Source organism: Aquarana catesbeiana, linkage group LG11 (genome assembly GCF_042186555.1).
Source record: "Aquarana catesbeiana isolate 2022-GZ linkage group LG11, ASM4218655v1, whole genome shotgun sequence".
NCBI lineage: Eukaryota > Metazoa > Chordata > Amphibia > Anura > Ranidae > Aquarana > Aquarana catesbeiana.
This window is the reverse complement of record NC_133334.1, coordinates 42,365,252-42,379,309: the sequence shown is the minus strand read 5'-3', so window position 1 is coordinate 42,379,309 and position 14,058 is coordinate 42,365,252. Positions and strand designations below refer to the sequence as shown.

Here is a 14,058-nt window from a genome sequence, read left to right as displayed (position 1 = left end):
GAAACTACAAGCCGACAGCCGCAAAGGCTGATGGTACTTGTAGTTTCCCATTCACAGAGCACTGGGAATGAATGACATGGCCGGGCGGGTGTAGCCCCACATGGCCATGTTGTTTTTAAACAGTGACAGCGGGCGCCTGGAGAAGGTGCCTGCTTACTATCACTGGGGAGGTAGGGGGAGAGGCTGCAGCTGCTGGAACATGTTATATGTTCCACGCTAAGGGTGGAACATGTTCCATAAGGTGAACTTATCCTTTAAATCTCAACTCCAGTCAGAACATTTTTTTTTAAAGTGTATAAAAAGCGAAACGTTTCATTTTTCAGTAAATGTACAGTTTACAATGACGAAACATGCACAAGAATAGGAGAGATTAATTTTTAAGTAACAAACAAGTATTTTTATGAGCATGCCCACTTTGCTAGGAACAGACAGTCATGGCATTTTAGAGGACAAAGATTAGTTTAAAGGGGCAGTAATAAAATAGTTGCTTGTCAGTTGTAAATTTTTTTTGGGTTTATCAGCTGATGCTATTTTTTTTTTTTTAAATCATTTAAAATGTAAAAACATCTTTATTTCACAAATATTTATTACATTTATACAGTGGGGAAAATAATGATTTGATCCCCAGCAAACTTTATAAGTTTGCCCACTTACAAAGAAATGAATGATCTATAACTTTTTTTTATCATAGGTGTATTTTAAATGATAGAGACAGAATATCAAACAAAACTCCTGAAAAAAAAACACATGATACAAAGGTTATAAATCGAGTTGCAGTGAGTGAAACAAGTAATTCATGCCCAAGCAAAACGACTTAGTACTTGGTGGAGAAACCCTTGTTGGCAAGCACAGAGGTCAGACCTTTCTTGTAGGTGGTTACCAGGTTTGCACACATCTCAGGAGGGATTTCCCTAAATCCTTAAAGGTTTCTTGGCTGTCACTTGGCAACTTGAAGTTGCAGCTCCCTCCATAATTTTTTATAAGACTATGGTCTGGAGACTGGCTAGGCCACTCCATGACCTTAATGTGCTTCTAGAGCCACTCCTTTGTTGCCTTGGCGGTATGTTTTGGGTCATGGTCATGCTGGAAGACCCATCCCCGAGCCATCTTCAGTGTTCTGGCTGAGGGAAGAAGGTTCTCATCTAAGATTTTACAGTACATGGCCCCATCCATTGGTTCCTCGATGTGGGACCAATAATGTTCCACCTCTGTGCTTGACTGTACGGATGGTGTTCTTAGAGTCATAATCAGTATTTTCCTTCCTCCAAACACGGCAAGTCGAGTTAATGCCAAAGAGCTCACCACAGCACTTTCTTTACATCATTTAGATGTTCATTGGCAAGCTTCAGATGGGCCTGTACATGTGCCTTTTTGAGGAGGGGGACTTTGCAGGTGCTGCAGGATTTCAATCTATGGCGGCATATTGTGTTACCAATGGTTTGTTTGGGGATTGTGGTCCCAACTGCCTTGAGTTCATTCACAAGCTCCTCCTGTGTAGTTCTGGGCTGATCCCTCACTTTTCTCATGATTATCCTTACCTAATGAGGCAAAATCTTGCATGGAGCTCCAGACCGAGGGCTGTCGATGGTTATTTTGTATTTCTTCCATTTGCAAATAATCGCTCCAACAGTTCTTGCAGATGGTCTTGTAGCCCATTCCAGCCTTGTGCAGGTCTACAATCTCGTTCCTGGCGTCCTTTGACATCTTTGATCCTGTTCATGATGGTGAGGTATGAACGGATGAAAGAGATTCTGTGGACAGGTGTCTTTTATACATATAACCAGTTGTCTTAACACCTTCTTAAATGGACAGGACTAATCTGTGTACCACATGAGCACATACTGTAGCCAGTCTGTGGGAGCCAGAATTATGGTTGGTAGGGGATCAAATACTTATTTTACTCACTGAACTGCAACTCAAGTCATAATATTTGCATCACGTGTTTTTTTTTCTGGATTTTTGGTTGATATTCTATCATTTAAAATACACCTTTGATAAAAATTATGGACCCTTCATTTCTTTGTAAGTGGGCAAACTTACAAAATCTGCAGGGGATCAAATAATTATTTTCCCCACTGTATATGACACAGCATTTCCCAGAAAATGAAAGTCAAGCACTACCTTTACAGTTTTTGGTAGATGGTGTTAAAAGTCAGGTCTATGCTTGGCGCTCCAGTAGTTGGCAACAATTGGTAAATATTGAAAGGATAAGTTCACTTCTTGTAAAAGGTTATGTTACACCTATATTTCGGGTGTAACATGTTATAGATGCCATGGCCCCCCTGCACCCCGATCCGACATTTTGACCGCCAGCAGGGATCTTCTCCCCCTGCTCGCTGTTACAATCTAAAAAAAAAAAAATGCTCCGCCCACTGCATCGTTCATTCACAGTGTTTGGTGAATGTGAAAGCTACAAGTATCGCCAGCCTTAGCAATACCCAACGTGTGTGGTTTAAATGCCCCTTACATAATTGGGCGTGACCTACGTATGCTTTTGCGTGCGAGCACCAGGGGGTGGGAAATCTGTACTTTTTTTATTTTATTTTTTTATGGTTTAATTATATTTACACTTTCCCTTTAAATTTTAATTTTTTTTTATCATTTTTATTCCTATTGCAAGGAATGTAAAAATCCCTTGTAATAGGAATAGGGTATGACAGGTCTTCTTTAAAGAGAGATCTGGGGTCTGTAAGTCCCCACATCTCTCCTCTATGTTGGAAAGCTTGAGGAAAAAAAAAAAAAAAATTGATCTCAGGCTTTCCAGCTAAAAAGTGGCAGTGTTTACATGTCCGAGGGTCAAAGATGGCCAGGGACAATCTGGTCCATGGCTAGCTCTATGGTAAACCGCCCCCTCCCGACATCTATAAAAGCAATCAAGCAGCTAAACAGCCACTATGATGGCTTTTAATTTGCAGGGAATCGCCAGCTGAAAAAAAGATACGGTATCTGGATGATGCCTATAGCTGTATCATCCAGATATCTCCAATCAAAGTTCACAATGTCATTTAACATCAAGCCAGTGGAAGTGGTTAAACACTCACATGCAATATTTTATACCTAGCCAGTTAATAGCTAAATATTTAACGAATCATAGCACACACATATGGAAAGGTTTACTTTCTGCTTAGAAATAAAAAAAATAAAAAAAGACTTCATCATATATGAATTGCACTATTAGTAATTGTAGGTAAAAACTAGATCCAAGCCCTAAAATACAATTATAGGCAGCATGAGCAAATCTTTCATTGTCTGTTGCCTTTCCTAGAAGATATTGGGTGGGAGTACTATGAATAACTACTGTAATATCGTCTATCAAACAATAACATGATGAAGTTCATGCATCGGCTGAAACTTTCAAGATAAAAATGGCACAAAATATATGTAATAAATATACCTGAGTTAATTTATCAGGCTGTGATCTGTTTGTGGCAAGGTAATCCGATTCCATGACTTCGGGAGGCTGATTAACAGAAGTGATGCCTTGCATGGACTCTCGAACTATGGTGGGTTCCTTGAGTTGATGTAATAATCTCTCTCGATCATGTTGTAGACTTGCCATGGCCTTGGAGAAAGCATCAACCTGTTGCTTGTAGGCAGCACACTCCGTAGATAGCCTAGCGATTTCTGATTCCCTGCTTATTAAAAGGTTACACACGGAATCTATTTCGGCAACCAGCATATCGATTGTTATTAGATTTTCAGCAGCAAGAACAGCTTCATCAACTAAGGCGTTCTTTTTCAGCAGGCTGTAAAGTTGGAACTTAAAATCACTAAGCAGTTTTTCCAGATCCTCACCACGGATCTTTTCCGATTTTAGTTCAGAAGCATACCTCCACTGCAGCTCTTTAAAGTCCCCTATCAAGGAATCTCGATTGTTCTGTAAGGCAGCCATTGCTTTACCAAAAGACTCATTCTGAGATTTAAGCTCTTTATTTTCAAGCAACATGTCTAAATATGTCTTTTCAGTCTTTTCTGCAGTCTTACTGCTTTCACTACCCATGAGTAAGGTGTTTTGCCCAAAGGCCACAATATTGTGGTTAAATTTGTCCTCAAAGTCCTTTATTTGGCCATCAGCATAATTTTGTAAATCCTTTTTCTTACTGGTTTCAAAAATAATTTTCTCTTTGTTGATTGTAGCAATGAGATCTTCCTGGTCTTTGACTTTAGTGATCAGTTTCTGTTTTTCCAGCTCTAAGGCCTCGGCAGAGCTTTGTTGTGCTACAGACACATTGTGTAACTCTCTGTTTTGCTTTTCAAGATCACATTTTTCTTGTTCTAAATTCTTGATGTGTTCCAGTTTCTGTCTCAGTAACTCTTTTAGCTGGTGGTCTTTTAGAGACAATACTTGGTTAAGGTCTTCTCTGTATCGAATAAGTTGTGCACCCAGCATGGCATTCTCAGCATTGAGGTCATCGACCCGATTTAAAACATTTCTGAGTTGTGCTTTCAGAGCACTGTTTTCAGCAGAGGTGGAGAGGATGATATTGTCTTTTTGACTTAGTACTGATTCGTTGCGTTGATGTATTTTCTGTAGTTCCGAAAATAGTTGGTCTCTATCAGTTTGCAGAGAAGACATTGATTTTCTAAAAGCTTCAATTTCATTTGACAGCAAGACTTTATCATGAACAGCTTTTTCATAAGTCACTTGAAGATTCTGTAGTTCTTTTTCTAGCTTCTCACATTCCATGTCTGACTTTTCCTTCTGTGCTTGGACATTGGATAAACGCTGCTCATACTCTCCTTCTTGCTTCCTAGATTGGCTTTGTATTTCTTCTAAATAACTATATATTTCGCCACCTTTTGCAGAAATTAACAACGATATCTCTTTGTCTTTATTATTGATAATTTGTTTCATATGCTCAGACAGGATGACCTGTTTTTGGACATCTGCCCTAATTGTCTCACATTCTAATTTCAGTTGTTGAAATTCCTCTTCTTTATTTGACAGAGCAATTTGCAAAGCCTTCAAGTCATCTCCTGGGCTTCCTGACACCTGTTGGTGAGAAACCTGCTCTAATTTTAATTTTGGCGGGGCTTCAGCTCTAGACTGAGAAACTGGTTCAGGCTCTTTCACCTCTCTTTTTACACCATTACTGTATACTTCTATACTTCTGTTTGAAGGGCTTCCTTGAACTAAATTATTCAGAGACTTTGTGATCCCGCCAGAGCCTGCAGTTCCTGCTGACATGTTTTTTCTGTCCACATTTTGAGCTGGATTATCAACTGTCCATTTACCATTGATCCCCCTAAATTCTGCACGCCCGGTTTTCTGATTATTGGCATGTTCCAGTGAGCATTCCTTATCTGTGAGTTCTCTGTTCAGGAACAAAACCTCATTTCTCACTTGAGTTAACTGAGCTGATGTATGTTCAAGTTCTTTCTTAAGAATTTCATTTTGGCTGTTAGATTCCTTAATAGTGCCTTCAAGATCTAATATTAACTCCTGAAATCTTATTGAATCTTGTTGAAGTTGATTAATCTCTTGCTGCTTCTCCCTGAGAAGTTCTTGCAATTCTTTTGATTTGCTTTTTGTTCCTCTATTATCATCCTGAGCAGATTTTACTTTCTCTTCTAAGTCTCGAAGAACATGCAACTGCTGCTGTTCTCTCTCACGAATAATATTGTTTTTCTCACTCCTAAGATATTCTACCTGCTGGCTGAGAACATTGGTTTGTGCCTGGAGAGTCTTAAATTTGTCAGAGAGCAAACTGTTGTTTTTAACAGCTTTAAGTAATTCTGTCTCCATACTTTCTCTCTCATTCTTCACCGTACAGAACTGCTCCTGTATATTTTCAATCTCATCTAACAAAAGTGCCTTATCGTCCTCCAAAATTTTTACTTTCTCCTCCAGGTTAATTTTTTCGAGCTGCATGTTATTTATGTCACTTTCTAATTTCCGGAGGGCTTCGTTCTCTTGCTTAAACAAATCCTCAGAAGACCTTACTTTTTCTAAAAGGTTGTCCCGTTGAGCTTCAACCTTCATAAAGCTTTGTTCGGTTTCCTCCAGCTTAATGCTTAGCTCTTTGATGTTCTTCAACAGCAATTCATTTTCAGAACTCATTTCTGAAATTTTAATCTCCATATCAGACTTGTACATTTTCATGTCCACTTGCAATTTATCCAAGGCGGTTTTAATAATAAATAAGCTATTGTTTTCTTTTTCCTTATTTTCAAGACATAACTTCAGGTTTTCGCAAGATTCTTGTAAATGTCTATTTTCTTCTAGAAGTTGACAATTCTTCTCAGCTATTTCATCAAACTGAGATGCCTTCTCTACTATAACTGGTATACCATCTGCTTCTTGATTTAGTTGATTTATTTCTGCATCTTTGCATTCCAACATAGCTCTAAGTTTGACTATGTCTTCCTCATTCTCCTCAATCTGTCTTGACAAAACTTGATTTTCATTCTGAAGGTCATGAATCTTAATTAAAATGTCATGCTTTTCTTTCTTTATTATGTCTATGACTTGCCTCATTTTATCAATTTCATCGCTTACATTTTCATATGCCTGCAGCAGAGACTCGTACTCTTTATTTAATTCACCATGCTTGGCTTTCCATTCTGTCAACTCAACTGTCTGTGAATCCTTAAGAGAATTTAGTTGAAAGGAAAATGCTTCTTTTTCCTGAACAATTGTCTCCATTGTAGATTTAAGGCTTTCACAAGCAGCAGAAAGACTCTCATTATCCACTAAAAGTCTTTCGTTCTCTGAGAGGAGGTCCTTGTTTTTATCAGTGAGTAAGGTATTTTCCAATTCATGCTTTTCTTGAATTTCTTCAAGGGAATGCTTAAGTGCACCTGCTTCAAGATTAAGAGATTCAACAGTCTGTTTCAGTGCTTTGTTTTCTTTCAGTAAGTCTTTGCGGGACACCAATGCTGCCTGAAGCTTTCTCTGGATGTGCTCTTTGGAGCTGGACTCTTCTGACATGTTCCTCTTGTGTTCCTGAGCAAGATCATCCATGGCTTTATTTGTTTTCATAACCTGATTCTCAAATTCCTCAATAATTTTTTGCTTTCTTAGACAATCTTTGCATGTGAGCTGAGCACATTCTCTTGTTCCTTGTAGGTTATCCGAAGCAGGTTTTGTTTCAGGAACCACTTGATTAAGATCAGGACTACTTGAGAGCAGAGTGCTGTTGGACTGTATAATTATTTCTTCCTCTTTTCTAGAATCTATTTGTTTTGTTCTAAAAACTGATAATTCCACATGTGCCTTTTCTAACTTAGAAATGCATTCTCCCAGCTCTTCCTTCATTTGGTCATAATCAGTGCGCAATTTATTTGCTTCCTCCTTACGCTCCTCTAATTGCTTGCACAATCTTTTTATCTCTTCTCCAGATGTTCGTACATTTATTTGTAGGGAATCCTTTAAAACAGTAATTTCTTTATCTTTTTCTAACAATTCAAAGACTCCTACTTCAAGTTCATTCTTAAGTTTGGTTATTTCCATTTTATGCACCTGGCAATCTTCAAAACACATATCCTTTTCTTTGCTTATCTGCTGAATGTTGAGCTCAGCACTCTCCTTCATCTTTCTAGATGCCTCAATCTCTTTCTGTAACACACAAATTTCATTTTTCATAGCTTCAAATGTTTCTACATTTATCGACTGAGAGTCCATTGCAGCCTTCAAGGAGCAGGTTTCCTCCTGCCTTTTTTCCAAATCATGGGATAGTCTTTGTATTTCATTTTTCAGTAACTGGATCTCACTCAATAACTGCACTTGTTCAGAGCTCATCTTTAGCAACTCTTCATCCTTCTCATGGAGACATGCTTTTAGTTCAAAATTTAAATGTTCATATTCCTTACTGTTCTCTAATTTATGAGAAACCTCTTCAATTTTGTGCCTTAGTTGATCTACTTGCTTGTCTTTGTCGGCCAACTCCAGTTCTTTATGTAAAACCAGTGCTCCTTGGGCTTCAACCTGGCTTTGCAGAGAAAATGCTTGCTCTCTTTGTTCCTTGTACTCCATACATGTTGTCTTGTAAGCAAGCTGCAACTCCGCATATGTTTTCTGTAACAGCTCAAACTCTTTTACACTCCTACTAAGACTTTCTAACAGAGCAGCATGTTTTTCTTTACTCTCCACATTTCCTTGGGTGCATAAAAGTGAAGCATGGACATTATTATGAACAATCGTGTTTTCTGTATGTGCAAATGATCCTTCAATAGAACTCGATTCTGGAGTGACTGAGATTCCAGCAGTAGGTGATGGATTTGGTGACACCTGGTGAGAGCCGGTAGGAGTTTCTGATTTTCCATGAGCCTTTTCAAGGCAGGATTTAAGGTTTTCTAGATTTTCTACTAGATGAGAATTTTCTTCCTCTAAAGTCTTAAGCTTTTCTTTTAATGCGTTTTTAGTCTGAGAAAAGCTATGTTCTTTCTCCTGCATGGTTTTTATATATTCCTGAATCATGCCATCTTTCTCAGAGAAACCCTGCTGTAATTCAGTGATCTCATTTTGGAGTCCTACCACAAGATTTTCTTTTTCTGAGAGCGCCCTGTAGAGCTCACTCGTTTGTGCATCTTTCTCTATAATCTGTTGCTTATAAAGTTCAATGTGAGACTGTAGATCCTCCTTCTCCATTATAACGGTCTTTAGTCTGCCATTTAACTCTTCAACAGTTTTTTCAAGTTCCAACATTTTGAACTGTTCAACATTTAAATCATCTTGCTTGCTTTGCTCCAGTTTCTCAAGTTTTTGCATTAAATCTTTCCGAATGACTAAAGCCGCCTGCAGCTTTCTTTTCAAGTTTTCCCTTTCTTTATTAAATTTCTCCAATTGGAGGTCCTTCTCATTGGATAAATTGCATAAAAATAGTTCTTTATCAGCTAGTATCTGTTCAGATTGATGTAACTTCAGTTCATGGGCTTGAAGCTTCTCTGACAATTCAGATATTTGCAAGAGGCAAGAATTTTTCTCAGACTGCAAATTCTGAAGTTCTAAATTCAACATGCTTTTCTCAGATGAAAATTTGACCATTTGATTTGACATCGATTCCATGACCTGCATCAGGGAAGAATCTTTTTCTTTAACTTGGTCACCTAGTGTGGAAATTAACTCTTTCTGTTGGCTGAGCTGCAGGTTCATATTCTGAGCAACTGAGTCTTTCATTCTGACCTCTTCTACAAGTTCCAGAGCTTTAGCTTTCTCTTCACTCACCGTCAGTTGACTTTTCTGTAGTTCTTCCTTAGTCAACTTTATTTCTTCCTCCAAACTTGCAATATGTCTGCCCATCTGTGCCAAAACCTCCTCCTTTTCTTTTAAGATATTTTGCTGTTGGGCTAAGGATTCTTTAGCAGCTGCCAGTTCACCCACAGCATAATCACTGCCAAGTTTTTCTTCTTTAATTTTTTGCAACTCAGCTTGCAAAATTTGACTTTCTTTCTCATATGTAACAATTGCTTGAGATTTATGATCAAGATCCTGGTCTCTTTCCTCAAGCAACTTCATGAACTCTGCCACTTTTGACTTGTAATCCAAAGCCTTAGACAACATTGATGAAAGTTTTTCTACATTGCCACTGTAGCTCAACTGTTGGTCACATGAATTGTATTCTGAAATGTTCTCATTACTTAACACACATAACTGGTCCTCTACAAAACTCAAGTCTTTTAGCATACTTTGTACTTCATTCTCCTTTACTTTCAGTATATTGTCTAAGCTGCTGTTCTGTTCCCTAAGTACTGCATTTTGCTCATTTACTCTTTGATACTCTTTTTCTGATTGTTGCTTCAATTCACTAAGATTGCATTCTAGGGTTTCTAGACAGACTTTCAAAGCATGGATTTCTTCAGCTTGTTCACTAACCTGCTTCTGGAGATCTGCTTTGTCGGACTTCAACTGATGCAGGACTCGTGCGTCTGAGCCAATGCGTTCTTCTGATTCCTTCAGCTGGTGCTGAAGCTTTTCTTTCAGTTGCATTATAGTTTCTGCTTTTTCAAACAGCTGCTTTTCCAATGTGGACAACAAGGTGTCTTTTTCTGTCAGAGACATCTGCCAGATTGCTTCCAGATGCAGCTTTTCTTGCTTTGCAGTCTCTAGTTGTTGTTGGAACTGTTCTTTCTCAAACACAGTCATATTTCGAGCTTGTAGTAACTCTGAATTTAAACTTTCCACATCATGCTTAAAGTTTTCAATAAGCTGACTCTGTAAATTAAAATTTTCCTGTAGGTTGTGGCTTAATGAGATGCTTTCCTCTTTTTCTTTCGTTAATGCATGCATCTGAATTTGGGTCTCTTGATATTCTCTGTTCAGTTTTTCTAGTTCAGCTTTTAAGACTTCCGCTGCTTTCTGAAGCTGAGATATGACTTCATCTTTCATTCTGAGCGTGTCCGAAATACTTCTGACATTAGAATTACCTTTGTCTAGCTCTTCTCTTAGAAGACTGACCTCACTGGTAAAGGCTTGTACATTGCTTTCCAAAACTTGACACCTAGCATCCTTTTCATCTGCAGTGCTTAGAAGTTTAGAAATTTCATTTTCCTTTTTGATAAGCGACTCTGCAAGCTCTTGTTTGCGGTCATGGAGGGAAGTGTATTTTTCCTGCAAATTCTGCACTGCATTTTCTTTCTCAACAATGGACTGCTGAAGATCTTTAATTGTGTTATTAAGCTCGCTGACTGAGTTCTGGAGATGTGACACTAATTTTGTCTGCTCCACTAATTGAGTATTTAACAATTCTTGCTTTCCCAAAATGGAGGTTTCCTGTTCTTTTATGGAAACCTTCAACTCATTTAACGCATTGTTCTGTTTTCTGTTGGCTTCCTCTAAATCTGTAATCTGCTGAATCAACATATTGCATTGTCCTTCTTTATCAGTTAGCTTCTGTTTTAATGCATCACATTCTTTTAAAGAATTTCTTATTGTCAAATCTTTTTCTGACACAGACGCCTTATACTGTGCGTTTTCCTGAGTTAACACTTCAATATGGGTCTTTTGCTCCTCTAAAGAGTCCTGAATCTCAGAAAGCTGAGTTTTCAGATTGACATAAGCATCTACCTTCTCCTTCAAACATTCATCCTTTTTGGTTAAAGCATTATTTAATTCATCTAAGTTGTCTCTTAGATTTTTCAACTCAGAATGAAGGTTGGAAATTATCTCCATATGTTCGGACAGCTGTGTTTTTAACAAACCTGCTTCCTCACTTTTATCTTTCAACAGTTGCATCTGCTGCGTCAATCTCTGCATCTCCTGCTCTTGGTCTTTAATTTTCTGCTGCTGTAGAGCGCACTCTGAAAGTGAACTCTGTAGCTTATTTTGTAAAGCAGAGATAGTCTGTAAATAGTAACCTTCTCCTTCCAGTTTCTTCTCAACCTGCTGGAATAATTCTTCTTTCTGTGAAAGAAGTGCTTCCTTCTCTTTAACACTGCAAAGCAGAGACTGTTTCTCAAGTTGGATTGTGTCAATCTGATCCTTCAAAGATGCAATATTATGGCCCTGTTGTGATAAATGTGAACTGAGAACATTGACCTCTTCCGTTTTACTGCATATGTTGGCATTTAGCAACTCCATGTCAGAATTCATTTTTTCCCTTTCTGAGATTAACAAGCTTACTTGTTGTGTTAAGGAGTCTACTACTGATTGATGGTGAACCACTTGTGACTGGAGGGTGTGACACTGACTTTCTAGATTCGAGACAGACAGCATGGAGGAGTCTCTTTCTAGTGTTAACTTCTCAACATCCTTGCTACTTGTGTTTAATCTTTCTTGCAGTGTTGTATTTTCTTTAATTCTATGGCTGAACTCCTCTTGGAGCTTGGCCATTGCTCTAGTTAATCCTTCTATGTCCTCTGTGCGTTTTAGATTAGTCTCTTTAAGAGTCTTTTCTTCATTCTGTAGCTTCTCTAACTTTGAAGTCAAGTCCTCCAGATGCGAATGCTTTGCAGCAAGCAATATATCTTTCTCTTGCAATGCCTTCTTTTCATTTTGCACAGCTTTGGTTAATTCTTCCACTTGCTTTTGCACGAGTGCAATTGTTTCTTGTTGTTTTTTCACATTTTCACATGTAACATTATAATTATCCACTGTGACCTTGAGTTTATCTTCCTTTTCATGAAGGTTCCTCTGAGCTTCTGCTAGATCATTTTCAAGAGACTGTATTTGACTCTGTAACTTATGAGACACCTCCAGCTCTTCATGTAACTGACTCTTTAACCTAAGGCATTCCTTTTCTCTCTCTTGTAACTGTGCTGCAAATTTGCTGTTATTTTTGGAATTCTGAGCAGAAATGTGTTCAATTCTTGCAAGCAGTTCTTCCTTAGCAGCTGAAAGACTGGAAATATTTTTCTGCTCTTCAGATAGCTGACGCTCTGTTTCTGACAATTTAGTTTGGACATCATTTAAAGTCTGATTCAAGTGAGAGATTTCTGAGTCTTTCTGGCTGACTTCTGCCAGTAATTTTTCCTTCTCATTGCACAAATGTTTATTTTGATCATCTAAGCTCTGAACCTTTTTACCCAATTCCTCAACAGAGTTCACATGAATTTGAATGCAGGATTCCTTATCTGAAATGGAAGTTTTAAGGACGTTATATTTTTCTTGCAGCTCTTCCTTTTCTAAATGCAGTGTTTTACTGATTTCAGACTTCTCATCAATCTGCTTCTGAAACTCGTGTGTTTTTTCTTGAAGAGCTTTAACCAAGATCTCCTGTTCTTGTGCAAAAGTTTCTATCTTCTTCTTTAAAGAAGACACATCATCTTGACTATCAGACAATTCTTGGCTTAGTTTATCACAAAGGTCTCTTTGCTCTGAGAGATGTTTCAATAATTTTTGTAGTTCTTCATCTTTCTTTGACATATCGGAAACCAAGTGGTTGTATTGCTCTTTTTCAGCTTTTAACTCATTTTCAAAACTCTGCTCTTTATTGGTCTTCTCTTCCAGCAAGCTTGCGAGCTTAGCTTTCTCTGAGTTATCATTCTCTAGCTGCAACTTTAAGCTTTCAACTTCCTTTTTATATTCTGTTTCTGTTTCACTGAGTCTTACAGCAGATGCATTCATTTGCTCTTTAAGCGATGCAATCTGTGCAGAACACTCAGTTACGTGGTTATTGTATGTAACTGACTGTGTCTGTATCTCTTGACGAAGATCCTTAATTGTTATTCCGTTTTCATTGATTTGCCTAATTAGCTCTTCAGCTTCTTTGGTTTTGCTCTCGTTAAGACTTTTAGCTTTATTTAATTCTTCATTCATTTCACAGAGCTGCTCGGTCAGCGAGGAGATCTTAGTGCTCGTCTCCCGAACATCCAATGTTTGGGCTTCTTTTATGAGGTGATGTTCTCTCTCCATTTTAATTAGAGCATCAGACATCTCTCTCATCTGCCCATCTTTAAAGTCCATTGTTTCCTTTAAGACAGTAATCTGCTCGGTATATTCTGTCAAAGTGACCGACAAAGAGGACATTTCTTTGTCCTTTTCCTGTAACAGATCCTTAAGAACATCCATCTCCCTCTCACACCTCTGCAGGTCATGAATAAGTTGTGATCGCTCCTCCAGATGACTTGAATTAAGACGATCAAGATCCTCGTTCGTTTGATCGAGGTCAATTTGTAGCTTTTCCAAGGATGAATCTTGAAATAGTACCTGAAAGTGTTTAGAGAGTAGCACTAGTTAAATGTCTACATCAGCTTGTCAACTCCAAAAAAAATAAAAATCCTGTAAAATTACATAAATATTTAGATGAGTTCATAGCTAAACCACACCATTGGAAAACAAGGGTTTACTCCACCTTTTAGATACTGGTTTGCCTAAAGTCAATTTATTGATGCTCCGGGACCTCAAACATATCTCAAAATGTATATATTGACAAACTTATTTTTTTCAGTTTTGGATAGAGTGGGGAAAAGATAAACTTTGGTCAGTATTTTTTGCTGTATGTGTCTGATTGGGGATGTAGCAGGAAGTAAAAGGAAATCTCTTAAAAGTGAGGGAATACCCCCTTGCTAGGCAGCTGTCTCTGGAAGAGGTGGGACACAATAAAAACCTGACAGATGTTCTAACCAATCCCTACTTTATTCAAAACTACAATAAAAAAAAAAAAAAAGTATCCATATACC

At 38.0% G+C, this 14,058-nt stretch overlaps 1 protein-coding gene across 5 annotated transcripts in view; it reads right to left on the bottom strand.

Annotated features, from left to right (window-relative positions):
• Positions 1 to 14,058, bottom strand: part of LOC141111973 (uncharacterized) — a 144,875-nt gene that overhangs the window by 35,086 nt on the left and 95,731 nt on the right. For all 5 annotated transcript variants that reach the window (XM_073604222.1, XM_073604220.1, XM_073604221.1 and 2 more), the window contains one exon: positions 3,395 to 13,585. In XM_073604222.1, coding sequence (XP_073460323.1) covers positions 3,395 to 13,585 — 10,191 coding nt within the window. The remainder of the gene's footprint in view (positions 1 to 3,394; positions 13,586 to 14,058) is intronic.